Raw genomic sequence first — 27,712 nt, forward strand, 5'->3', positions numbered from 1 at the left:
CTTAGAATTTGGCTTCTTTAAATAAACTTCCTGCTTCTGTAACATAAAGGTCACAATTAAGTGATAAGAAATAGTGCAGGTAGGCAGACAACATAGAAGCCCATGTTTTAATGATTCAGCAATCTGACAGCTTATATTATATCAATACAAGTGTACTACAGAAAAAAACCCAGTAGACTTTCTACAGCAGTGGTTCCCAAACTTGTTCCGCCGCTTGTGAAAGCCCCTGGCAGGCCGGGCCGGTTTGTTTACCTGCTGCATCCGCAGGTTCGGCCGATCGCAGCTCCCAGTGGCCGCGGTTCGCTGCTCCAGGCCAATGGGAGCTCCTGGAAGCTGCACGGGCTGAGGGACATACTGGCCACCGCTTCCAGCAGCTCCCGTTGGCCTGGAGCAGCGAACCGCGGCCACTGGGAGCTGCGATCGGCCCAACCCGCGGACGCGGCAGGTGAACAAACCAGCCTGGCCCGCCAGGGGCTTTCCCTGCACAAGCAGCGGAACAAGTTTGGGAACCACTGTTCTACAGTAACATGCAATGCTGAGCATGGTAATAATGGGGGCAGTAAAGAGCAGAAGATTGCCTGTTGCATTCCAGTACTTCTGAGCCTTGCATTCCTTTGCTCTCTCTCTCATTTTTTGGCTGCATTCTGCATTGCACATGGACAATTGGCACAGGTACAGCAGGTGACTTAAGTGTTACAGCACCATTTAATAATGCAGATGATTTTGGAACTAACATCTCAGTAAAGATTCTCTGAGGAGGAGTTTGAAAAGCATCTAATACAATGCACTACTGAGCCACAAGAAGTCTTGGGAGAACATTGTCTTGCTGTCCCACACAAGTAACTCTAATTAACATTAATGGAAATTCTGCATGTGCCTGAAGGGGGGAGAACAGACTCACTAAATGCACATATGGTCCAGTTGCCCACAACATCATAAACAATTTAGACTAAGCTTAGTGGAGTTATTCTTCATTTCCAGCTGTGTAGCTAAAAGCAGGATTTAGTTCAGAGATACAGTATTTTGAGTTAAGTTACCACTAGTGCATCCTGACACTAAGCTATGGAGTTTCGTACACATGTCCCTCAAATGGGATAAGAACTCTCCCATACACTGGACCGGATGAATAGGATGTACAAATCCCAGTATGCATTTTATAGGTTCTTTAGAAAGTATAAACAATATTTCATATAACAAAACCATATGATACAAATCAAGGAATTCACTGCATTAATCCAAGGAAATAAGAAGGCTTCTCTTTCTGGTTAGTACATTTCTGCATTAGCTGGGGGGTTATTTTGCTTCTTTTCTTTGGTTGAATATTTCTTCACTCTGGACAATTAAGAGAGAGAGAGATTAAATTAGCACAACAGTTCCATTGTAGGTGCATTCTCTTTTCCAAAAAATGCATATGTTTAACACTGTCCCCTATTTGTCACATTGTTTTATACAAGCCAACAGAAACCTTTACTGGGCCTATCCAGCTCCCCTTGAAATCAAGATGGGTTGTCATTAAGTTTGGCCTGCTCCACCTCCTATAACAAGTATGTGAGGCTAAGAATGTTATGCCAGTAGCACACTCAGGAGTCAGTTAATGGAGATGTTTACAGGTAAAATAAATACACTGGGGATGAATGTGGGCTAAAGATATAAAGCTGCTGCAAAACTCTTGTTTTTCCAGCTTCTTCTATATTTTATTTCGAAGCACCAAAACAAAGTAAATTAAGTCTGATTTATTTTAAAAAAGCAAGCATGAATGTGGATCTTCGTACGAATCAAAGCAGCTTTGCTTGAACTCTAGCAATTTATTAGTTCCAATTTTCCTTGTTTCAACTGGTTTGCTTCACAAGTAGAAACATATAGGAGCAAGAAATACCACCTCAGGTCTACTCATTCCCATAGACTGTGTAGCCTAATGAATTAAAGACAGATCCTCAATGACACTTAGCCTGCTAACTTCCACTGAAATTCATTTTATAATACATGTGCAAGTCTCCCTGAGTGTGGAAACAGAGATTGAGCTTGAGCCACGACCCACCTCCAAAGTGAAGGTGAGTTTTTGGTTAGCTTTTATCCCATTGGAGAAAAATCACTGGATTTACAATATCTCATACAATAGCCAGAGTCCCAAACACCTGTATTGAATGGAATGCATAGTCTTACATTTTCCGAAGGAAAATGGCGAGTGCAGATACCAAGATAACTGCTGTAGTACATCCCACAGTGATTCCAAGCACCAAGCCTGCAGGAAAATCAGTGGATGGTTAACTGGAGAGAATAGGTGTCTTGTGTCTTTACATTTCATTTCACCGATGACAGAGACAGAACAGAAGACTGAATGTCTGAGAAAGCAACCGGACTGTGTTGGTTCCCACTGCCGCTTGTGCACCAGTAGCTTCAGGGCACAGCTGGCACCAGTGCCACTGCTCCACAAATGACTTTGTCTTGTCTTACTTCTGCTGATGACAGACGTGGCCCTTCTATATCTGATTCCTCCAGGATATTGGATACACCTTCTTTGATACCCTATTGCACATCAGGTGCCCTGTCTGGCAGTAGCTGAACAGTACAAGAACGGTCACCTATCAATATACCCCATGGAAAGGCCGTCAGTGCTGAGCCGTAAGCCCAGAAATTTTGACTTGTGCTAGAATGGGCAGCCATGGTATTAACAGGCAGCAGCAACAAGGAAGATATTCATGTTCTCGAACCTAAGGATGGGATTGGTCCCCTCCATTGCCCTGGTAAAGGGGAACACCACCACCACAGCATGCTTCCCTCCCTCTGAGAGCCCATCAGCCAGGACAGAACATGGAGCTGGGGCTCAGTGAGAGGGAGCGTGTCAGGGTTCCTTCCCCACTCTGAACTCTAGGGTACAGATGTGGGGACCAGCATGAAAGACCCCCTACGCTTATTCTTACCAGCTTAGGTTAAAAACTTCCCCAAGGTACAAACTTTGCCTTGTCCTTGAACAGTATGCTGCCACCACCAAGCGTTTTAAGCAAAGAACAGGGAAAGAGCCCACTTGGAGACGTCTTCCCCCAAAATATCCCCCCAAGCCCTAAACACGCCCTTTCCTGGGGAGGCTTGAGAATAATATCCTAACCAATTTGTTACAAAATCATCAAAGACCCAAACCCCTGGATCTTGGAACAATGGAAAAATCAGTCAGGTTCTTAAAAGAAGGATTTTATTAAAAAAAAAAAGAAAGGTAAAAATCATCTCTGTAAAATCAGGATGCAAAATACTTTACACAGTATTCAGATTCAAAACACAGAGGATCCCCCTCTGGGCAAAACCTTAAAGTTACAGAAAACAGGAATAAACCTCCCTCTTGACACAGGGAAAATTTACATAAAACAAAAGAAACTAATCTGCCTTGCCTGGCTTACATATACTGGTTGCAATATTGGAGACTTGGATTAGGATGGGTTGGAGAAGATGGATTTCTGTCTGGCCTCTCTCAGTCCCAAGAGAGAACAAACACGTAAACGAAGAGCACAAAACAAAAGCCTTCCTCTCCCCCCCCCAATATTTGAAAGTATCTGGTCTCCTTATTGGTCCTTTGAGTCAGGTGCCAGCCAGGTTAGCTGAGCTTCTTAACCCTTTACAGGTAACAAGATTTGCCTCTGGCCAGGAGGGATTTTATAGCACTGTATACAGAAAGGTGGTTACCCTTCCCTTTATATTTATGACAGAGCATAGCCAGGGAGCAGCCATGGACTGCAGCATGTTCTCCTCAGGACCTGGTGTGTTTCTGATAGAGTAATAGATTGAATAGGGTGGCAGATGAGAAAGGGAGTTACTACTGCTGGAGATGGGTCTAGCATGCAGCTTGTAGCGGGGAAAAGGGAGAGAATGGCCCATGGCAGCAAAGATCTTATGGAAGCCATGTGGCCCTGGTGTAGACCGGACCTTAGAAAGTAGGCCAGAAAGAAAGAACATCCCCTGGAATGTACAGGGGGCATATAGGAGGGATGCTCCACTTTTCCCACAGATCCTCAGATTCCATGAGATTTGCAGACTTCCCTCTCCCCACTCCATGAGGCTGCGAATCCCTCCACTCAGAAGGAGAATGTGGTTCCACCTTTTCCCCCACCAAGGTTTGACTTTAAGATGGGAACATCAGAGCATCAAGTATTATCCAACAAGAGGCAAATCCTCCCCCTGACTCCACAGCTGTGAAGATGCCCATAGCACTGGAAGCAATGGGGTGGGATACCAGAGGGATGCGTGGGGAGTATGATCACCCTGCAGAGCACAGCAGTTCTGCAAAGGGGCCCTGCCTGGTAGTGGACCAGTCAGCAAGGGTGAGGATCAACCAGGGAGCAGGTTGTCTGTGGGGGACACAGCAGCCTGGGTGAGAGGATTCCTCCCTTTTGGGGGCTGAGCAGAGGGCTTACCCCTAAGCATATCAGATTAAATATCCTGCACCCCTGAAATAGTGCTTCTCTTTGGATTTCTCTGCAACCCCTCAACTCCCTTGAGAATGGTGCCCCTATCTCAGCTCCCCAAGACCTCAGCTCTGGATCCCAGCATGATTCTCTTGGTTCTGCATATTCCCATGAGCGCATACAGCAGTTCAGCATCAAACAGTATACGAAGCAGAAAGTTGGAAGGATCAGAACAGACGACACAAAAGATCTGCATTAGCATATCCCAAAGCCCAGTGGTCAGGACACTCACCTGAAGGTGGCAGATCCCCATTCAAATCCAGTTTCCCATTCAGGCAGAGGCGGACTTAAACTGACGGTCTCCCACACCCTGGATGAGTACCCTAACTAGGCTAAAGTTTATAAGGGAGCTCCTCCTTCCCCACCCCCTGCCCACAGGCCATTTTGTTTTAGCTCTGCAAGCCACTTAAGAGGTTGACTGTCTAACTTCCCCCAGTTAGTTGACCACCACCAGAGCTAGCCTGCAGTCTGGTCTTGGCACCTATCTCTGAGAAGAACGGGGCTTAACACACACCCTTCTGGTCAGCATCTCCCATTGGGTACCTTAGGCGGCTCCCACTCTAGCATGCTGGCTTTGTGGATCACTCTCAGGTGCCTAGCTCTTTCCATTCACTGAGGTGCCTAACTTAGGCTTTGTGGATTGCAATGTTGTTTCTCTGATTTTCTAGGTGCCCTGATACTCAGCGTTCCAATGCCTACGTCCCTTCCTGGATCTGAGCCAAACCAACCAGGCAAATGGGTCAAGTGTTTTTAAATGGCCTTTGTTAATTTAGTGGGATGATATTTATGATTAATATTTATAAATTTTAAGCTGCATCTGTCCCTTCAATGTAATGTACTTTCAATTAAGTTGCTCCTCTGGCACAGTGGGAAAGTAATAGGTGACCATTAGAGCTTACTAAAATGATTGGGTACCATTGCAATTCATTACTTTTAGAATAAAGTAATCCAAGTAATAACTGCTTCAGAGAGCATTGACTGGTGAATTACTATTAAATAAAAAGGTGTCATCTTACCTACATCAGGCCCTTCATCTTCCTTTCCTGTTTGGTCACACGCAGGAGCTAAAAGCACATACATTACCACACATTGGTCTTCGGTATTATGATAATGAATTCAGTGTTATTTTTAGCTTCCTGTTTCATTGCAAACCCAATTCAGTAAAGCACTTAACTACACATGCTTAACTTTACTCATTTGCTTATGTACTTTCCTGAATTGTGGTGCTTATGAATAAAACAGAAAAGCTAAAGAAGTTTCTTCATTAGCTCGAATGCAGCCAGACTGATACCTTGTAGAGCAGCCTCTAGCGGTCAAGATAAGTTACAAACGCTTGAGCAAGTTTGATTCCATCCAGCAGAGAGCAGTGGTGCACACACAAGTTATCAAATACATGAAATTGCAAAAGGGCAATTTTAATGTCACACAATGGGTATGCTTGTAATGCAATCTCTTTTTCTATTGAAAAATATCCACTTTGAGTGTTTGGAAGAGGGAAGTGTTACAAGTGACTTGCCAATGGAGGAATAAAATGTGGATTTCTGGGGAGAATCTGACTAGGAAGGTTAGCTGTACAGGATCTCTGGAATGCTGATGACAAGGAATTCAGATTAAAATCATCCTTTATGTTTTATACAAATAATATACATGAAACTTCTGTATATATATCATCTGATTGAGAGCTGGATCCTACCATCCTAATTCAGACTGTAAGGTAACAATTTGAAAGCAACAGTCTAATTAAAATTATGGCTAAAGAAATCCTATGGGAGCTATGCACAGGCTGCATGTCTCTTTAGAATGTGGCCCTAAGAATCAGTGCTATAGCATAAAAACCATCTGCTGAGCATAGCAGAACACAACTCGTATCATAGTTAAAGACCTATGCATAATGTTCTGCTATAGAATATGTGCAGACAGCTACCATGGACTTCAACAGGAGCCATCCATGAATATTTGAGGCCAGAATTTGGCCATAACTTGGTAGCACTCTGCATACTCAGAGTATTTATACTAAAAGAAGTAAAATACACAAAGGTCAGCTTCATGATTGTTTATGTCAGTTGTGTTTTTCAGAAATAAGAGAGAGAGAGACAGACAGACAGACACTAAGTCTGTGAAAAGCACAGGCAACTTTGGCAATAAAAAGGATATGGGGGATAAGCAGCAGCCACACCGACAAGTCACCTTTTGTCATTAGTATTATTTATTGCTTAGGCAGTTCTGAGAATGGCCACCTGAGGTCAGTCAAAGTGTTGGCTCTCTAATACTTACATACAGAACAAATATTAGAAAGACCTTAGGGTACGTCTACAGTACGAAATTATTTTGAAATTATTCTATTCGAATTTTCGGAAACTATTTTATACATTCAGTCTTCTGTGTCCCCACTAAAGCACGGAATTCGGTGGATTGCATCCACAGTACCAAGGCTAGCATCGAATGTCAGAGCAGTGCACTGTGGGTAGCTTTCCCGCAGTCCCTGCTGCCCATTGGAATTCTGGGTTAAGCTCCCAGTGCATGATGGGGCAAAAACATTCTCTTGGGTGTTTCTCGGTGTGTGTCGTCAGAAAGCTACGGCAGACAATCGTTTCGCACCTTTTTGGCATGCAGACGCCATGCTGCTTTCAGCAGACGGTGCACCGCTGCTCTCCTGCTACTATGAATCCACCTCTCCAACTCAGCTCTTCCCAGCCATCGTGAACCGAGCAGCACAGCTTCTGCCGCCAACTCTGCTCTCCCACTATTGCCATGCTTCCGAGCTTCTCCATGTTGTCTGTCCTGGGCTCCCACCTCCGTGAAAGCCACTGAAGACAACCATTTTCAGCTGTTGTTCAGCTACAGTGAACCGAACAGCACAGCTTCCGCCGCCAACTCTGCTCTCCCGCTATTGCCACGCTTCCGAGCTTCTCCATGTTGTCTGTCCTGGGCTCCCACCTCCATGAAAGCCACAGAAGACACCATTTTCAGCCTTTGTTCGGCTACAACAAACAAAGTACAGCTTCCGCTGCCACTCTGCTCTCCTACGTTTCGCACCCTTTTTCCAGGATTACCCATTCAGCCGCCATAGCCAAGGAGCCCGATCAGATCTCCACTGCAGTTTTGACCATTGTAAATACCTCGCGCATTATCCAACAGTATGTGCAGTACCTGCAAAACTGGGCGAGGAAGCGACAACAGCGCAATTACTATACTGATGAGGACATGGACACAGAGAGCACGGCATGTGGCGATCGGGAGATCATGGTGCTGTTGGGCCAGGTTCATGCCGTGGAACGCCGATTCTGGGCCCGGGAAACAAGCACAGACTGGTGGGACCACATAGTGTTGCAGGTATGGGATGATTCCCAGTGGCTGAGAAACTTTCGTATGCGTAAGGCCACTTTCATGGAACTTTGTGACTTCTGTTCCCTGCCCTGAAGCGCAAAGACACCAAAATGAGAGTAGCCCTCACAGTTGAGAAGCGAGTGGCCATAGCCCTGTGGAACCTTGCAAAGCTCGACAGCTACCGGTCAGTCGGGAATCAGTTTGGAGTGGGGAAATCTACTGTGGGGGCTGCTGTGCTGCAAGTAGCCAATGCAATCATTGACCAGCTGCTGTCCAGGGTAGTGACTTTGGGAAATGTGCAGACCATTGTGGATGGCTTTAATGTGCTGGGGTTCCCTAACTGCGGTGGGGCGATAGACAGAATGCATATCCCTATCTTGGCCCCGGAACACTGGGGCGGCCAGTACATAAACCGCAAAGGGTACTTTTCCATGGTGCTGCAAGCACTGGTGGATCACAAGGGACGTTTCACCGACATCAACGTGGGATGGCCGGGAAAGGTGCATGATGCTTGCAACTTCAGGAACTCTGGTCTGTTTGAACAGCTGCAGGAAGGAACTTACTTCCCAGACCAGAAAATTACTGTTAGGGATGTTGAAATGCCTATAGTTATCCTCGAGGACCCAGCCTACCCCTTAATGCCATGGCTCATGAAGCGTACACAGGCAGCCTGGACAGTAGTAAGGAGCAGTTCAGCTATAGGCTAACAAGTGCAGAACGGTGGTAGAATGAGCGTTTGGACGTTTGAAAGCGCGCCGGCGCAGTTTACTGACTCGGTTAGATCTCAGCACAACCAATATTCCAATTGTAATTGCTGCTTGTTGTGTGCTCCACAATATCTGTGAGAGTAAGGGGGAGACATTTATGGCGGGGTGGGAGGTTGAGGCAACTCGCCTGGTAGCCATTTTCTCACAGCCAGACAACAGGGCAATTAGAGAGCGCAGCAGGGCGTGCTGCACATCAGAGAAGTTTTGAAAGCCAGTTTCATGACTGGCCAGGGTACGGTGTGAGAGTTGTGTTTGTTTCTCTTAAAGTTACCCGCCTCCTATATATATATGAAAGGAAATAAAGTCACAATTGTTTAAAAACCGTTCTTTATTATTTGTTGCACAAAACATTGAGAGAAATCAGAAGCTAGACTGGGGAGGGGCGGGTATTGGGTTAGGGGGGTGGAGGAGGAGGGAAGAACAAGTCCAGAAACCAAATCAAAATTTAGGATATGCCAGCTTTCTGCTGCTTGTGCAATCCTCTGGGGTTGACTGTGCGGCTCCCCGTAGCCTCCCCTACCCCTCCACCCCGTGTTCTTGGGCGTCTGGGTGAGGAGGCTATGGAACTTGGGGAGGAGGGAGGGCGGTTATTCAGGGGCTGCAGCAGCAGTCTGTGGTCTTGCTGCCTTTCCCACATTAGATCCACCATACAGCGGAGCATGTCAGTTTGCTCCCCCATGAGCTTGACCATACCATTCTGCCTGCTCTCATTGCGCACGTCCCTCCTCTCTTCTTATTCATGTAACGCTTTACGCGACTCCACAATTGTTTGCCTCCACGCATTCAGCTGGGCCCTATCAGTGCGGGAGGACTGCATGAGCTCGGCAAACATGTTGTCCCGAGTTCATTTTTTCCTCCTTCAAACCTGGACCAGCCTCTGGGACAGAGTAGATAGGGGCCACATTGAAACATTTGCGCCTGCTGCAGGAGGAGAAAAAGGAGGGCAGTATTTTAAAAGATATTTTAGAGAACAAGTATTTTAGAGAACAAAGGGGACCCTGTTTCTCAGTAAAACAGGCAATTCATAGTACATAGCACATGTTCTTTCTGTACAAGGTCTCATTTTGCCTCTTATACTGAAGTGCCTGCCACTTTGGTCTGAGTAAGCCATCACATGCGGCCAGGCAACAGAATTCAGCTTGCAGGCAGCCTGCGGGCTCTCTGGGATGATTGCTTCACACAACACTCCCACACACACACACACACACCGATGAGGCTCTGAGCAGGGATGAGCCCTTTAAACTAAACGCGAACAGCCCAGCGTGGCTCCAATGAGGCTCTGAGCAAGGATGAGCCCTTTAAACTAAATGTGAATAGGCCAGCATGGCTGGGTTTCCTCCCCACCACGTGGCTCCGATCAAGCTTTCACTCACCAGAAGTGCCTTCTCCAGGGTCATGGTCCAGGAGCATGCTTTGGGAGTAGGGGGAGGCTATTGGCTCCAGCGTTAAGAATAGTTCCTGGCTACGGGGGAAAACAGATTCCCCACTTGCCACCTGTGCACTGTCCTCCTCCTCCTCCTCCTCCTCTTCGTCCTCCAAAAACTCATCCTCCTCACTCCGTGCTACTCCTCCCTTGCAGGTGTCCATGGACAGTGGTGGGGTAGTGGTGTCGTCACCCCACATAATTGCATGCAGCTCATGGTAAAAGCGGCATATATGGGGCTGTGACCCAGAGTGCCCATTCACCTTCCTGGCTTTTTGGTACGCTTGCCTGAGCTCCTTGATTTTTGTATGACACTGTTCTGTGACCCTGGAGACTTTAGCATACATATTTGCATTCCTTTTTTTGGAACGTAGTTCTGCCATAACAGATTTGTCTCTCCAACATGCAATGAGATCCAGTACCTCCTGTTTGGACCACGCTGGAGCTCATCTGCGAATCCAGGACTGTGTGGTCTCTTGAGATGGTAGGCTCTGCATAGTTGCCTATGATGGTGGACTCTGCAGATGGTCACCTGTGCTGATGGTGACCAAACAGGAAATTCAAAAGTTCCCGGGGCTTTTACTGCCTACCTGGCTAGTGCATCGGAGTTCAGAGTGTTGTCTAGAGCGGTCACAAGGGAGCATTCTGGGATAGCTCCCAGAGGCCAATATCGTCGAATTGCGTCCACAGTACCTGTAACCCGGAACTGCGATCTCGATTTTAGCGCTACTCCACTTGCCGAGGTGGAGTACAGAAATCGGAGTGAAGAGCCCTTTAAATCGAAAAAACTGGTTTGGTCGTGTAGACGGAACCAGTTTTATTTGGCGGTAACTCGGCTAATTCCGAAATAACCGTGTACTGTAGACCAGGCCTTACGGTTGTAAAGTCAGGCACTCAAAAAAAGTTAATTCAGACCCCCGTGCCCAAGCATTATAATACATTTTTAATTAAATGATCTCATGCCATATTCCACAGGAGTCCTGCCTCATTCAGTGCACAGGATGAAAGTTACTCAATGAATCAAGATTGTGTACGGAATTGTGCTGTTGTCTGTTAAGACTATTGGCCTTGTTGCTGTAGAAGTTGGAAGGCAGGGGACTGCAGCAAGAAAAAGGAGGGTCTCCTGGTTAAGGCAGTTGAATGCTGCCCTAGAGAAGTGGATTCTACTCCTGCCTCTGGCACAGATTTCTATGTGATACTGGGCAAGTCATGTAAACCAAGTTTTTATAGATGGCCACTAAGTGTGTTCTTTTTTAAAGATGCCCAACTTGAGATACCTGGGTCTGATTTGCAGAAGTGCCAAGCACCCACAGTTGCAGCTGAAGTCAATAGCAGCTGTTCTCTGAACATATAGTGATAAATATTCTGAAAAAATCAGGCTCTAGGCATCTCAAGCAGCATCCAAAATTAGAAGATAGTTGACAATTTTGGCCTTCATCTCTCTGTGCCTCAGTTTCCCATCTGTACAATGGGGAGAATACCTTTCTACCTCACAGGGTCTGTGTGTGTTAAGGTAAGTTTATTGATATTTGTGAAGCATTCAGATACGACAGAGAATAGTATAATTAAAAAAACATGATGAAATTAATTCTTTGCCTCAGGTCACCATCCCATGCTGCACTGACTCAACACCTGGCTTGGACAATTTCAACTAAACACTTAAAGTTTGTCCAAGTTATCAGTACCTGGAAATGGGGTTTTATAATGGAACATATTAGGCAACCTTAGCTATTGGCAGTGCTACCAGCTCTGCCTACAGCAAGTCACATCTAATCAGGACAGTGGGTAATGGACCTTTCGATGCCCACATCTCTATGTGAAAGTACCATAGAGTGCACTGTACATACCCTGAGCACACTTCTGGCAACATGTTGTCTCATTAACAAATCTATTTCCATTTCCTGCACAGCCTCCATAAATGAAAGTCCTACACTTCTTCAGCGCATGATCAAAATACCACAACAAGTAGGTTCCTTTACAATGTCCAAGATCCTTCTCCAAGAGGCAAACACGGTCTGTATGAAGAACAAAAGGTTAAAATCAGAACATTGGAGATGAAGCAACTCGTTGAATCAGCCTAATCTGTTTTCTTTTGTTTTGATCTGCTTAGCACCACACAGTAATTTAAAATACAGGATTTCATCCACAAAACCGCTGAATTCAAAGTGATATGATCAGTTTCTACTAACTACTGACCAGCGTATACAGTAATAAAGCCCCTTAACTACAATGCATTCCTCAGCCAATCTCATCCCCAAATGTCTGCATAGAGGGGCTCTGCAGTGTTTCTCTGGAAGATTATCAAGTCTAGGCTCTGGCGGACTGGTTTGTTATCAATAAGATAGCCAGGGTTACCTATCATAGATATACTAAAAGGATAGATATACAACAGATTTGATTAGCTTAATGGCAGGTGTATAATGGGCCAAAGTCTACTCAGTTACACCCATTAGTTCAATGAGGTTGCACAGGTAACCAAGGGCCTAACTTAGTCCTGTGTGTTAGTAGGAATCAATTCCTCTATGACATGTGGTGTGGGACTTGAAAGTCTCATTTACTGGTCCAGACCTCTTACACTTACACAGCAGAGTAGAGTAGTAACTAGGACAATAACCTAGGACCCAAGAGATCTGGGTTCTGTTTCCTGACTCTGCCACTGATCAGGTGTGACCGTGGGCAAATCACTTCACTGGGGAGTATTCTTGTTTTAAGATTTTAAGTTCTCTGGGGTATGAACTGTCTCATGTGTTTATATAGCAGGTCCCTGATCTCAGCTGAGACTTCTAGGTGAAATTATAATATATTACACTGCATATGATGGCCGGGGGAAGATATTTTCCTTTGGATCAAGCCAGCAGTGTTATATATTTTAGGAAAGAAAGGCTGAGAATGTTGAGTGACACATCGAGTTCAGGATGTCTATCCCTGGTTAAGAATCTAAGCCTAAGTCACTTAAAGAGTATTACATGTGATTTCTTGGTGATATCACCAACAAATTCTTTATAACATCTCTTTTTAATTATAACGTTATAAGTCACAACCCCTATTCAAGAAGAGGAAATGCTTTCAGTAAAAAACTGCTTGTATGATCATGTTCTTATTTTTGTAAATGTAAATGCTAATTTTAAAGCTACCAATCCAAGGCTTTTGGCCACCTAATACATCACTAATACAATGAAATCCCATCAGCTTTACAGTAATCATTCAGCAACTCAGCCAGCCAGTCACCTACAGGAGCTCCCTCTCTACCCTCCCCCCGTATTGTTGTAGAAGTACACACTCAGAGCCCTCTCCAGAAACCCCATCAAACAAATGCAGAGCACCCAGAGGGTCACCAAATTCAGGCCATTTTGGAACAATGAGGGAGTAAGCTTCAGAATCCTGGGACCCTCATAGAGCATGCCCTGCCAACTACCCCCTCTTTTATAAAAAGGGGGATCCAGCTGACTGCAGTTGTTGCAGTATTCAGATTTAAGAACACACAAAGTAGAGAGACAATTGATGCTCTCTTGGATAGATTATTTCTACCCCAGTTCCCTATGTGTATTTCCAGGGGGCACCCTGACACAAAGTAAGGTAATTTCAAAGCCCAGAATTGATTCCCTTCATTCTCCCTCTTTATACTGTAGCTCTGAATGAAACCATCTGAATTTCCAATCCATGGGTTTAATGGTTTTCCTATAACACTCTGAGGTGGTCCCTTCCATTCCAAGTGACTTATTCTCAGTGGTGATGAAATTTTTTGCAGCGTTACAATTGTAATAGCCTAATAAGGATTCCCACAGTTGTAGAATATGTGCATAGTCCTACAGTGAAAAAGGCTGTATTTACTCTCAACTCAAATTCAAATATGTTTTGAGATCTACAGAGCAATTGTGTTCCTGTAAATGTGATACAAGAAACAGATTGGAATTAAGGTAACCTGATCAAAATTGTTTATTCTGCTGACATGGTCTATGGCAGAGTTGGAATTATAGACCAGATCCTCAACTGGTATAACTGGTATAGTTCTACTTACTTCAATAGAGCTATACACTAATTTACACCAGCCGAGAATCTTGTTTTATTTGTTTATTTTAAACCACATTGAAAGATTGTTTTCCACTCCTTCATACTGGGGACTCAGGGTGACTAAAGGCACAATGTGATGATGTGCCACTCTTAGAAGAAACTTGACCTTTCCCATGATTTGTGTTTTGCCCAGAGTGACAGCTCTTTCCTGCCCTTGACAACACCTCAAAACTTTGAGACAACTGTCAAAACATACCTGATTCTGTCATTTCTGAGCATATCTGCAAAATACAATCCCTAGAATGGACATTTTTAAAGGCTACTTTGAGATCTTAGGTAACTGGTGATGTGAGCTCAGAGAATTGGAGGCAAACACAAACCTCAGAGGCAAACACATTCATTTTCACACTTCCACAGAACAGTGGTTTGAGCATTGGCCTGCTAAACCCAGGGTTGTGAGTTCAATCCTTGAGGGGGCCATTTAGGGATCTGGGGCAAAAATTGGTGATTGGTCCTGCTTTGAGCAGGGGGTTGGACTAGATGACCTCCTGAGGTCCCTTCCAACCCTGGGGGAAAAAACAACAACAACAACAACAACCTGGATAAGGAAATAATAATCTTTACTCTAGTACCTTCAGATAAGAAACTCTTCAGATCAACCATTTAATTGGCAGGACAGTGTCAAGAATTATAGTTATGAAGATGAGCAGTAGAAATTTGTCCCAAACTTGAGCCCTGAAGGAAGGCAGCTGAATTCAAAGGCACTGATCCCATATAGAGCACATTCTGGTAGCAGCAGTGCTTACAGCTGTAGTAGAAATTAGCAGTAGTGGAGCACTATATACAGCAGACAGAGAAGGAACTGCAATCTCTTTTCCAGCTGCAGAAAAATAGCATTGGGGGAAGAAATTAAATGCTAGACAGACCGTTACAAGATCTCCCAAAGGCCTTGCCTATCTGGGCCTGTATTCTAGATTTTACAGTAAAATGATCTCAAGGATTCCAGTGGAAGATTTTTTGAACAACTAAAGCATTTCCCTTTGCAGTCTTTGTAACCCAAACCTTGCTTTATGTTCTGTTATGCTTTAGCACAATGCTGCAGAGTATAAACAAAAGTGAAAGTGACTATACATTTCACTCAGTTTTCATAAAGAAAATAGAAAAGAGTACATGAAATAAGCAATCTCTGAATGCATCCAATGAAGTGAGCTGTAGCTCACGAAAGCTTATGCTCAAATAAATTGGTTAGTCTCTAAGGTGCCACAAGTACTCCTTTTCTTTTTGCGAATACAGATTAACACGCCTGCTACTCTGAAACTGTCCATTTTTAAAAAGTCTCCAGTTTTAATTACCTAAGATGTTATTCATAACAGGTAAGGAATTCTTTTAAACTGAAAGTTCTCCTACGTTTTGCAGTTTTACATACCAGTCTAATCAATTGTTAAACTGCCCATTTTCGTCTATGCAACAATGTGAGTGACATCGGGGTGAGATCCAACAATGTTATTTCCTTTAACTAGCTTTAGGGCTTGCTAACACTTACAGTAACTGCTTATGTAAATTTAATGTGACAGTCTCTTCAAACGCAATCTTACAAATTTCAGAGTAGCAGCCATGTTAGTCTGTATTCGCAAAAAGAAAAGGAGTACTTGTGCCACCTTAGAGACTAACCAATTTATCTGAGCATAAGCTTTCGTGAGCTACAGCTCACTTCATCAGATGCATCCGATGAAGTGAGCTGTAGCTCACGAAAGCTTATGCTCAAATAAATTGGTTAGTCTCTAAGGTGCCACAAGTACTCCTTTAATCTTGCAAATATAATCATAGTTGTGTACTCATGCTTCTAACACTATTAAGTGCTCAGGAGTATTTATTACATCCTTTCATTGGTCAAAACAGAACATTGTCTATCTAGCGCAATTAATTTCATTCCACTATGACTACAGCATTATGAACATGTTTGGCCTAAAGATTTTGGAGACGGCTAGTTAAGTTAGCTTGGGTGTATTAAACAAACAAATAAAAAAAGCCTGACTCATTTTACATGAAGTGCACTGGGGATATAGAGAAGGACTCCAAGTTCTCACAGATCTTCTGATGAAATGTAACCCAACACTGTCCATTAGACTGAAACATTTGGCACTCATGCTGTGTTGGAGTTAACCAAGTCAGTCAATCAGAGAACAAAACCACAGAGAAAATTTAAAGGAGCTCTTAACTAATTTAGGAGCCCAAGTCCCATTAACTTGGTTAGCTAACTAAGCCACATGGGGCAAAACACAAAGCACAGACTTTTGTGTTGAAAATACTGAATACTCAAACTGTTTTCAAGTTTTAGATTTTCCTCCCTCCATGAATAGCTTATGAACAACTTTAAGTGAAATAGATTTGAGCACTTCATAATCTATCTGCAAAATTCAACTAATAAATGATATGTTACAAATTATTTGCTTGTTGCTAGTTTACCCCAAAGCATTTAGAGGGGTAGAACTAGAAAGAATGGAATGAAAACAACAGAAGGGAAATTTAGGCTGAGTCTCAGGGGGGAAAAAAACAAGTGTCCTAATAGCAAAGATCTCGTATGCTATGGAAGAGACTTCCAGAGGAAGTGGTGGATGAAACCTTGTCCAATCTATTTATATAAGTCCCAAGCCAAACACAGAAAAAATCCTGACAGGAACCATCCTGCACTGGTAGTGAGATGGACTAATGGGTCTTTTCCAGCTCTAATTTCTGTTTGTACAGTACACAGCAGTAGAAGCATGGCAGCTGTTTCAGTGTCTGTAAATTGTAACTGTAGACAGACTGTATAATTTGCCCCCCTACATTAAACAAGTATGTTTGTAGCCAAAATATTCTGCATGATATTTCTCCTGCATTGTTTGTTGTAAGCCCCAAGACATCTGCCTCTGTGCTGCACATACTCAATTCTAGCTTTGTTTAAATAACTCTCCACTGTTCCCTGCATATATCTGATCCTAGTGCCACTTCGCTCTAGTGGATGTATCTGAACAAACAGGTTTGATGGCTCAGAACACTTTTGTCCTGGTCAGTTTCTATTCTAAAGCTCCGAGCAAGAATCTCTGGGCAAAATGCCTAACTGTTTGCAGGGCTAGCACAAGGCCCTCCTTAATTTAGGATGGGCTGAAATGACACTTGTGCTGCCTCATAATTGAATCACAGAATATCAGGGTTGGAAGGGACCTCAGGAGATCATCTAGTCCAACCCCCTGCTCAAAGCAGGACCAATCCCCAATTTTTGGCCCAGATCCCAAACGGCCCCCTCAAGGATTGAGCTCACAACCCTGGGTTTAGCAGGCCAATGCTCAAACCACTGAGCTATCCCTCCCCCCTGGGATAGTTGAGGGGAAATCCTAATTCATACGCTCATGGACTTGTCCATGGGACAGGCAAATGGGAGTTTTCCTGGGACTTAGTCTTGCAACATTCCTAGTTCCTTCTCTTTTACCGCATGCAAAGTAATTTTTCAAGCTCAGTTGTTCCCAGTGTTCAGCTGCAATCTGAATACAAAAGGCAGAACTGGCTCAAACTCCCTTTCCCCCAGGCCTCTGCCTGTTTCTAGGACTGAAGTAGGCCTTTTGAAGGTTTGTTTCCAGGTTCCAGATGGAACTGGAAGAAGAAATGGCAAAAGACAGCAGGAGGAAGGGGCGGTTATTAGGATTTTTCACCTGCTCTGAAGTGGGAAACCATGGGAGTCTCCTGAGAAACTATGTTCTTCATTAGTTTCCCAAAGCAGTTCAGATAAGCACCAGCACTTTTGGTTGCTTATATACACAGCAAACCCAAACTCTGAACTGACTGACAATATCCAAATGAGAATAAATCAGCCACCAATTTACAGGGCCTCAAATAGAGACCTTCTGTGGAGTGCTGGTGAATGAGCCAACACCTCATATCCACAGCCCTTAACTTTGAGATGCAGAGAAGGACCCAAGTCATAGTTTGGATCTGGACTTGCTTTAGACACTAAAAATAATGTCCAAGACACCCAGATGTAATTCTAGTACTTAAGGTGGTGAAATCTTGCCAGGAGGAGAGGATCAGGAAGTTATAGTATTTAATATGAACTGAATTTTTAATGTTATGAAATACTTTAAAGGCTAGAATTTTGCTACTAGCACCTTGAGGAATGTAGTGTTATCTCATAGGATGGAACTAAACTAAACTAAACAACTAGTTAAAAAAAAAACCCCAGAGTTATCTCCATCAAACATTTGACAGTTTATGTAATAAGGTAGAAGAGCCAGAGAAGTGTTTCCTATTTCAGGGTTGGCAATATTCAGTTTGGCATCAGTTACATATCTAAGATCCAATATCTCATAATCCTGCAGAGCTAAATAGAGGAGTTTTTCTACAACTGTAAAGGGGAGATCCCCAAACTGTCCAATAGAACATAGAGCACTTGCTTCTAGCCAGCTCTGAGGTACCAGACTTCAAATCATGTCTAGGGAAACCATCTTTAGGAAGTTTTAACAGATTTTTAAATATGTACTGACTATAATTTCTCTCCTTCTGAGTCCTACACAGTTAGACTCAGGGTCAATACTGTGGGAATTTCAGTGGCCATCAGGGACCTCCTCCTCCAGCTGGCAGTAGTATATAAAGCACACGTCATCTTGTTTCAGGAAATACACACTACCATTAACACTCAACAATCAATCCCTGTCTTTGCTGTTGTGTCTCACCTCTATTACAGGCATATTGCCTGCGCCTAGGATGGCATCCTACATCAGGGAAGGCATTCCAGCAACTTCAGTCTCATCATCAGATCCAAATGATATAATCAAATGTCAGGCTATAAAAGTGAAGGACCTGACCCTTATCAATGTCTAGAAACCTCCATCAACCTACTGGCCAACTCCTCTTCTCCCCACCTTCTCGAGACCTTCAGTCTACTGCAGGCAATTTTAACTTACGCCGTTCCCACTGGGGATATGCTGATGACAATGTGGATGGAGTAAAGCTAGAGGAGTGGGTGTTGATGGTCAACCTGCAGCTTCTATATGATCCTAAGCAGCCACCACTTTCCATAGCAACAGATGGACTTTGCCTCTTCTACAATTAGAAGAAGCTATGCAGAGAATGGAAAAGTCAAAATAAAAGCCAGTCTGACTTACCATCATCTGGATAGATTACTTCAGCTAACGTAGAGCATGTCTTCATACACTGCCTGTCAGTGAAGAAGCGATTTCCATTCCCACCAGCACCTCTGTATGCAAATGGTTTACAGCGATCTGTGGTTTTATCATAGTAGAGTCGGATCCCAATCTTGTCTCCATGTAGGCCTTCATCCATTGGCTCATTACATACTGCACCAGGAAACACCAAAATGGAAAGCATGTTACTCACAGATAAAGTCTACCTGGCAATATTTACAATGGCAAGAGGTGCTAGTTTATTCTGGTATAATTTCCCCATTTGGCCTGATAATGTTCTTATTGCTACACTGAAGTGCCATTTTAAGACTGCTGGCCCGGTGTTCTTGCTGAGAGCGACCTCATGGTAGAGTTCTTACCAATGTGTAGCCATTGCCCCAAAGGGTGTACGGGGTGGCACGAGGAAGAATCTGCTGTGGAGAGGCTGCAACGCCATTCCAAAGGCTGCTTCGACCCCACAGCTGCACTGCCAACACATTCCCTTCCCTGAAGGAGTGAAGGCTAGAATATTTAGACTGTCTAAATCATTTTGCTTTGACATTTCTAATGATAAAAAAATAAGCAGAATAACTTTTGTAAATGCATTTTGTAAAAAAGTTTTTTAAAAACCAGACATCATTCAAGCCTTCAGACAGGAAAAAAGGCACTAACTAAATTTCTCCTCTCCCCCCTTTTGGTGGTCACCTTTAGAGACGAAAAGCTATGCCAGTAGCTTCTTTCATGTTAGTTTTTAGAGCCAACCCTGTTAACAAACAGCCAAAAACCAAACAAGCTTTTTATATCTCACTCCAAAGCTAACAAAATACCAATTCACTGTTCTGGCTGGACCACAGCTTGCTTTGAATTTCTGCACCAGTGGAAACTGTTCTACAAGTCTGCAGTTGGGGTAACCTATTTTAACCATCCCGTATTGACTTAAAGCACAGGTTTCTCTGTTATCAGTCTGAACCCAAAAGACTGAGCTGTGAGTAAACTTGGAGTTGGATAAGAGTTAATAGTTATCTGTCTGGTTCCATTTTAAAATATACCGTTAGCTCAGATGATTGGCAGCTGACACCAGTGAGTCACATCAGACAACTTAAAGATATTTTGGAAACAGCTGCAGAGTAGTTTGTTGGCAATCACAAGCAGACTGTTTAGTTTTTTGCTTTTGCTTTGCATTAGAGGAAGAGATGCATAGAAATTAACGAGCAATATTTCCCTGTTCTTTTGGCTTTTTTATTTGAGCATATGATTATAGGACAACTATAGAGCACAAGACTTTGCACAGCAATGTAGACCCTCCAGGAGGAGCCAAGGTTATTTGGGGCCAGATTGTACCCATCCATTGCCTGGTAATGCTAGAGGGGAGGACACAAGGAGACTATATCTGCTCCCTCTAAGGCTATGTCTACACTACTGCGGTAAATTGACCTACTCTATGCAACTCCAGATACATGAATAACGTAGCTGGAGTCGATGTACCTTAGGTCAAGTTACCATGGGGTCTACACCGCAGGGGGTCGATGGGAGAAAATCTCCCATCGACTTACCTTACTCTTCTCGTCGGGAGTAGAGTACAGGGGTTGACTGCAGAGCGATCTGCAGTCAATTTGGCGGGTCTTTACTAGACCCACTAAATCGACCACCGGTGGATCAATCTCAAAGCGTCAGTCTTGGTTGTAGTGTAGACCTGAAAGGGCCAGGCATAGTCAATCTCTGTGCTCTGATTCTATCAGCACAAGCTGACCAGAGGAAGGATGGAATGGGGCAGTGAAATCATTGTCCCACCTCCTTCCTTTTGCACTGGCTAATGGTTCTGGCCAGCTGCAGAGAGGGAAGCACACTGCACCAGTGGGTATTATCTCTAATGTACAGACAGGGAATTGAGGCAGACGTCAAGAGTCAGCGACAATGTTAGGAACTGAAATTCAGAATCCTGCAAGATGAAGATTGTGAGAGTGCAGCCCTGAGCCATCATTCTTCGTCGTGCAGGCCCGGGTCAAACCATAATTGCGTTAAAGACTCAGCTCCTCCTGGATAAAGCTCAGTCTGAACATGACTCTTAGCTACCCATGAGCCACTAACATGAAGCAAGCTGATGGGAACAGGCCCTGCCATTTGACAAGGACCCTATGATCAGCGTAGGTCATGAGGCACTGATTACTGATATTGGTTTGTTATTACCCTCACACACATTTCTGAGTCAGTGGCCAGCCCTCATTGCTGCTCCTTCTCTCACTTTAATTGCCCACAATGGCTACTCAGGTGCAGGTAAGAGCTGCACTTACCACTGCAGCCCCCTGGATAATAATCCTACCATTGTGAGCAGGGGCAGTGGGATAGAGGCAGAACCTGGGAGCTGGCTGCCAAAGGAAGCCTCCACAGCAGAGAACTAGAGATCGGGGACCAAAAGATGAACAGGGAAGCATCCTGTTGCTGGCACATGGCCAGCACTAGACACAGCAAGAGGATACAGTCCAATGGTCTTGTGACAGCCCTGGCCAAGCTCCCTATGCCAGACGCTCACCAGACTGCTATGTTTGGATATACACGCTGGGCTCATGTGCTTTTAAGCTTCCCTTGGTCTGGCTAGGCTTCTGTACAGTTTCTGGCACAATTCCTGGCCAGTACCTCCTCTGGAAATGGGATCCCATGGCCAAGATGCCCTAGGCCAGTGCTGAACACTCCAAGGCTTCCCAGTAGGTGCCAAGAGAACTATAATACAAACTACCTTCAAGCTAGTCAGTGACGAACCCTCTTGCAGTAAACTAAGGGGGGAGGTGTGACATTCTTTACCTTGGGGGAGCGTGCTGTAACCCCCATATTTCTCATTTTCATATAATCATGATCTTATGTATAAAGCATGCCTTGTAACGGGGAAAGGTTATGACCTGCTGAAAGTCATTTCTCTATCCATATATGTATATCATTAATGCATATGAAGTTATGAGAATTGTGTAGTATGGTTGTCACTAAAACATGCTGTAAATTGGGGGAAATCAACCAGATATTTGCTCCCCAGAGGCAACAGCAAGGAAAGTAACCAATGCTGGGCGGGGTGTCAAACAACTCATCAACAGCCATTGTTCAGCAAGGGAGCTACAATGCAATGACGCACCTGCATGAGGCTACACCAGGGGAATTGCTCAACCTTGCTTCGAGAGACTCAGTAATGCTCACCTGACTCTGGTAGGGCGGGAGGGCAAAGCCAAGAGGAAGGAGAGGACATGATAAAAGGAAAACACATTTGCCATGCTCGTCCTCTCTCTTCCACCTACATCCACAGACACCACACCAAGCAACTGAAGCGCTGATCAAAGGGGAGAGCCTGGCTGAAGAGCAACCAGCCAGCCTGTGGTGAGAAGCATCTAAGTTTGTAGGGGCATTGAAAGTGTTAAGATCAGCTTAGAATGCATTTTAATTTTATTTCATTTGACCAAAGCTGACTTGTTATGTTTTGACTTATAATCACTTAAAATCTATCTTTATAGTTAATACATTTTTTTGTTTATTCTACCTGAAGTGTGTTTGGTTTGAAGTGTGTCAGAGGCTCCCATTGGGATAACAAGCCTGGTACATATCAATTTCTTTGATAAATTGACAAACTTATATAAGCTTGCAGCATCCAGTGGGCATAACTGGACACTGCAACAAGGAGGTTCCTAGGGTTGTGTCTGGGACCGGAGATATTGGCTAGTGTCATTCGGTTGCACAGTCCAAGGAGCAGCTTACATGCCAGAGGCTGTGCATGAACAGCCCAGGAGTGGGGGTTCTCACAGTAGTGCAAGGTAAGGCTGGCTCCCAGAGTCAAGGATTGGAGTGACCTAGCAGATCACCGGTCCAGATAACACCAGAATGGAACATTACACCCACCCTGAAAGAAATCTTTTCTGAATCCCCTCTTCTGGCCCGTAAACTCTCCATGCTCAAGCTCCCCACAGACCAGGACACACCAATTCAAAGCAGCACTGGACACTGCCAGAACAACAGACGCAAAATCTGCAGCCATCTCTCTAGCACTACAATGATCAACACCCGCCGCAGCACACCTTTCAAGATCTATGGGTCCTACACATGCCTATCACAACATGTGGTGAACCACCTCCAGTGCACTAAATGTCCGAAAAGAAACTATGTGGGAGAAGCCAGACAATCACAATGCTCTCAAATAAACTCACACAGGAAAACGATAAAAGACAAAAACATCACATCACCTGTGGGTGAACACTTTTCACAAAGTGATCACTCTATATTCACCTCCCCAAGAGGTAGTAGCTATGTCACTCTCCCATCAACACAGTGCTCTCTACACCAGAATTTAGGTCAGCATAACTGCATCACTCAGGAGTGTGGAAAATCCATATTGTCTGGAAACCAAGACTAATAGCAGACTGGTACAAAAACAAGCACTGCACTCTGTATCTTTATATAGAGTCGCATGGGATGGGAAAAAGTGTAGACAAATGGTTAATTATACATATTGCAGCTGATGAGCAATGGGCATATTTAAAACAATCAAGTCAAACATCACATGCAGAACAATCCTACAGCAAAGTAAAAGGTGGCCTCAGATTAAATCTAGAGGAGTATTTTTTTTAAAAAATTGGGCATCATTAGCATAAAATTCTACATGAAAGTATTGCAATTGTACATACAATTCAGTTTGTGATTTCCATCATTTGCTGGTTTGGATGAATATTTTATATATATAACACTTACATCTCCAAAACTGTAAATGAAACTTTACCAAGCTATTGTCAAAAAGAAACCTACTGAAAATCTTAATTTGAGTGTATTTCTTACAAGATAAATGTTAGACAGTATCAGCAACAATGCACTTTTAGTTAAAACTTGACAAGGCTCAAAGTATTTGATGCAGATCTATTATTTTGTAGTCACACAAGTGGCAATATATTGCATCCATGACAATACAATACTGGATTGTAACATTAGGTATATTTTTCAAGCCATCTTTTCCTAAAACTGATAACAACTCATGTCAAAAGAAACAAATCCAAAACCACTTAGCACCCATCCCTAATCTCACTTGAAATAGTCTGCTAGACAGCCATGAAATCATGTTTACTGGAGAGAATAATATTCCTTGTATTTATGTAACACTAGTTAAAGAGGTGATCACAGCATGCTTATACTTGTGAGGGGGAAGATGGAAAGTATATTATGCTATGGATACTGCATAAAAAATGTCAGAGGGCAGGTGAAAAGTAACTTCTGCAAAGGTAATTTGAAGGAGGCAGCATGTAATTTACAGGTGGGGATTTGGCCAGGGCATTGGATTTTTCAATTCCTTCCAAAAAGCTCCATAACCATGTAGTCTATAATGACCAATGGTCAGCGCCTTGGTGTTATACATCATACAAAATACAAAGGTATGTTAAAGAAAGTAGCTCTCTTACCTTCCAATCTTGCTGATGTAAAGAAAACAAGGCAAGTACAAAATAAAACCACAGTGAGCGCAATTCTACAGCTGTTCATTGTGCTTCTGGACTCGCACTCATCCCCCCCTTGCCTTGGAAAACACACTATCTACTGTCCACACTGCTTATCTGAAAGTGCAAAGTTCACTTCAAAGATCAGTCTTTTTGCCAATCATTCATAATGCAACATGCACTAATTATTAATAGCTGGCTAGCTACTGTAAAGCTCTCTTAAATTTCTTGACGCATTCCTTCTGATAAATAAAATTGGCCCCCCTCTCTCCTCCCAGCTTGTTTGCTTCACAGTAGACTCTTCTGCCCAGATACACAGAGCCTCATTCACAAAGAGTTTTCTGGGAGAACCTTCATCCCGATCTCGTCATTCATTCTGCTAAGGTGGCAAGAGTCATAGTGACCAAATATACCCTGCACCCTGGAGGACTGAACAATCACTTTTCCAGAGACTGAAGTTATAGCTGCCCATCATGCGCTGGCTGATAGGAATAACAGAAGTTACTGCTGAAAACTCACCCAGTTGAGAACTGGGTTTTGGAAGAGAGCAATACTATAGGTCTATTGATTCCTCAAGCTACTGGTGCTCCACTAGAAACCAAATGCAAGATTCAAATTGAATCTACTGGAATTCCTATTAAAAGTCAGTTCCATTTGTAATTGCTCTTCACCCCCTCTGGAATTATGTTTCTGGGCTTCTCTTGTGTGGCTGCGAGATGTGAAGCAACAGGATAAGAGTGGCAGCAGCTGAAACTGAGACAGAGAGGGTTTGAAGACAAAAGACTGTGGAATGCTTTGACCAGGGGAACCTATTGTCTCACAAAAGCATGTGCCTCCCAGCTTCTCCCTTCCCTAGCTGGCTGTGCCCATTGAACTCAATGGTGTATGCTCAGATGTAACTGAGGGCAAAATTCAGCCCCTGAAGTTTTGAGATATTTGGATTCAGGGCTTTGGTTTAGTCCTCCCTCTATTTACTAGAGCTATAGCCCCATATATTTGGGCTGCTCTCTCAAGCAAGCTCATCTCTCATCCAGAATACTGCAAGATTTAATTAGGCCCCAAGCCTACATTTGGCACATAACAAAAGGAACTGATGCTTTCTGATACCTGGCTGAAAAGTGCAGTAGGAGTCCTAGGTATTACTGTAGTTATGAGCTCTATTGCTCTCACCCCCTTGAATGCCAATTTGTTGCTTTCCACAATAAAGCTGCAGGCTGAAAAGCAGCAGTAGCAATTCAGCGGGAGAGCTATTCCTCCTACATCAGTGATTAAAGGAAGAGCTTGTATGTTTACATGAAACAGATATCAGATCTTGTTCCTGCCAGATCCTGGGTCACTTGTGAGAAGCGCCTGTAACCAGCACTGCAGCCAGACCCAACGAGAGCTTGGTTGGTATGATGACCAGTAAACAGGTTTTCACCTGCCAGTGCACATTGTTCCAAGAAGAGGGCATTTCTAGCACTAAAGGCAAAGGGTGCACGCTGAAGGCTGCAGCTACTAGGGTTAGTTCCTGAAGGATACATCTGCTTCACTTGTCAGGCAACAAAAATTGTTATCATCCTGCACTAGGCTGGATATGATTCTTCCAAGGATGTTAGACAACAACTTCCTTTATTGCCTATTAATTCATAAATGCAATTCTGAACAGGGTGAGAGACATTAAGGAAATCAGTGTCAAGGCAACAAGGAACTCACTCAACACAAAAATACCCCACATAAAATCCTGTCAACAGGAACAGTCTAGTTCAGGGGCAGGCAAACTTTTTGGCCTGAGGGCCGCATCAGGTTTTGGAAATTGTATGCAGGGCCAGTTAGGGGAGGGGGGCGTGGTTCCCCCCCATCCCCCCCCACTTCTGGCCCCTGATGGCCGCCCCCAGACTCCTGCCCCATCCAAACACCCCCTGTTCCCTGATGGCCCCCGTGAGACCCCTGCCCCATCCACACACCCCCGCTCCCTGTCCCCTGACTGTCCCTGGAACCCCCACTCCTGATTGCCTCCCATTGCCCCATCCAACCCCTCCTCTCCTTCCTGACTGCCCCCCCAGGACCCCTGCCCCATCCACCACCCCTTCTCCCTGTCCCCTAACTGCCCCCCCCGGGACCCTCACCCCTGCCTGCCCCCCGCCGCCCCATCTAACCCCCCCACTTCTTCCTGACTGCCCCCACTGGGATCCCTGCCCCCATTCAACCCCCCTGTTCCCCGCCCTCTGACCGCCCCGACCCCTATCCACACCCCCACCCCCTGACCACCACCCTGAACTCCCCTGCCCTCTATCCAACCACCCCTCTCACCACACTGCCTGGAGCACTGGTGGCTGGCCACGCACCACGCAGCACAGAGCACCGGGTGAGCCGGGCTCTGCAGCTGCGCTGCCCCAGGAGCTCGCTGCCCCGCCGCCCAGAGCATTGCACCGGCAGCGCAGTGAGCTGAGGCTGCGGGGAGGGAGAACAGCGGGGGAGGAGCCGGGGGCTAGCCTCCCAGGCCAGGGGCTCAGAGGCCGAGCAGGAGGGTCCCGCGGGCCGGATGTGGCCCGTGGGCCGTACTTGCCCACCTCTGTTCTAGTTTAACAATGGACTGCCCCCTCTAGTTCATTCATTCAAAGATGAAGAGAACAAAAATGGAAGGTTTACACAAACTATTTAATCTTTAAAACTAAACATGCTGCAGAGGTGGGGGTAATAGGCATTGGCACTAGCCTTACACCAGAGTTTATGTTCCAATATAGATCAAGTGTAGACTCAGCCTAATCCCTCTGTTTATGCACCCAACAGAATTTACCAGCCAACTGGGATAGCGGAGTGACATCTAGTGTCTTCTCAAGAGAGACTCAAGAGCCACATAAAAAAGTAGCTCAGAACTGAGAAACCTGGACAAAGCTGGGACCAAGACTGGCACAGCACCCACCTGCACTATGCCTCATTGCTATTAGTTTCATTTTAATGTGCACTAGTCTCAACATTTTATGAAGCAAACATCCCATAGGATACCACTAGGTGTCACTATGAACCAGAGTGGTTTTGATATTTCAGAAGCTGAATTAATTCCTTCTTTTGGTTCTAGCTGATCTTTTTGTTTCTGTTCTGTTTCCAGTATGCACAGTACCTAATAGAAAATCTGTTC

At 44.5% G+C, this 27,712-nt stretch overlaps 1 protein-coding gene across 1 annotated transcript in view; it reads right to left on the reverse strand.

Moving 5' to 3' along the window:
• Positions 1-317: 317 nt before the first annotated feature.
• Positions 318-27,712, reverse strand: part of APH1B (aph-1B gamma-secretase subunit) — a 111,438-nt gene continuing 84,043 nt past the window's right edge. Inside the window, exons 5-9 of the mRNA XM_075133005.1 lie at positions 19,121-19,312; positions 11,819-11,986; positions 5,471-5,518; positions 2,164-2,242; positions 318-1,332 (exon numbers count right to left, since the gene is read on the reverse strand). Of these exons, the coding sequence (XP_074989106.1) occupies positions 1,266-1,332; positions 2,164-2,242; positions 5,471-5,518; positions 11,819-11,986; positions 19,121-19,312 (554 nt within the window). The 3' untranslated portion in view covers positions 318-1,265. The remainder of the gene's footprint in view (positions 1,333-2,163; positions 2,243-5,470; positions 5,519-11,818; positions 11,987-19,120; positions 19,313-27,712) is intronic.

The sequence above is a fragment of the Caretta caretta genome, chromosome 10, assembly GCF_965140235.1.
Source record: "Caretta caretta isolate rCarCar2 chromosome 10, rCarCar1.hap1, whole genome shotgun sequence".
Classification (NCBI taxonomy): Eukaryota; Metazoa; Chordata; order Testudines; family Cheloniidae; genus Caretta; species Caretta caretta.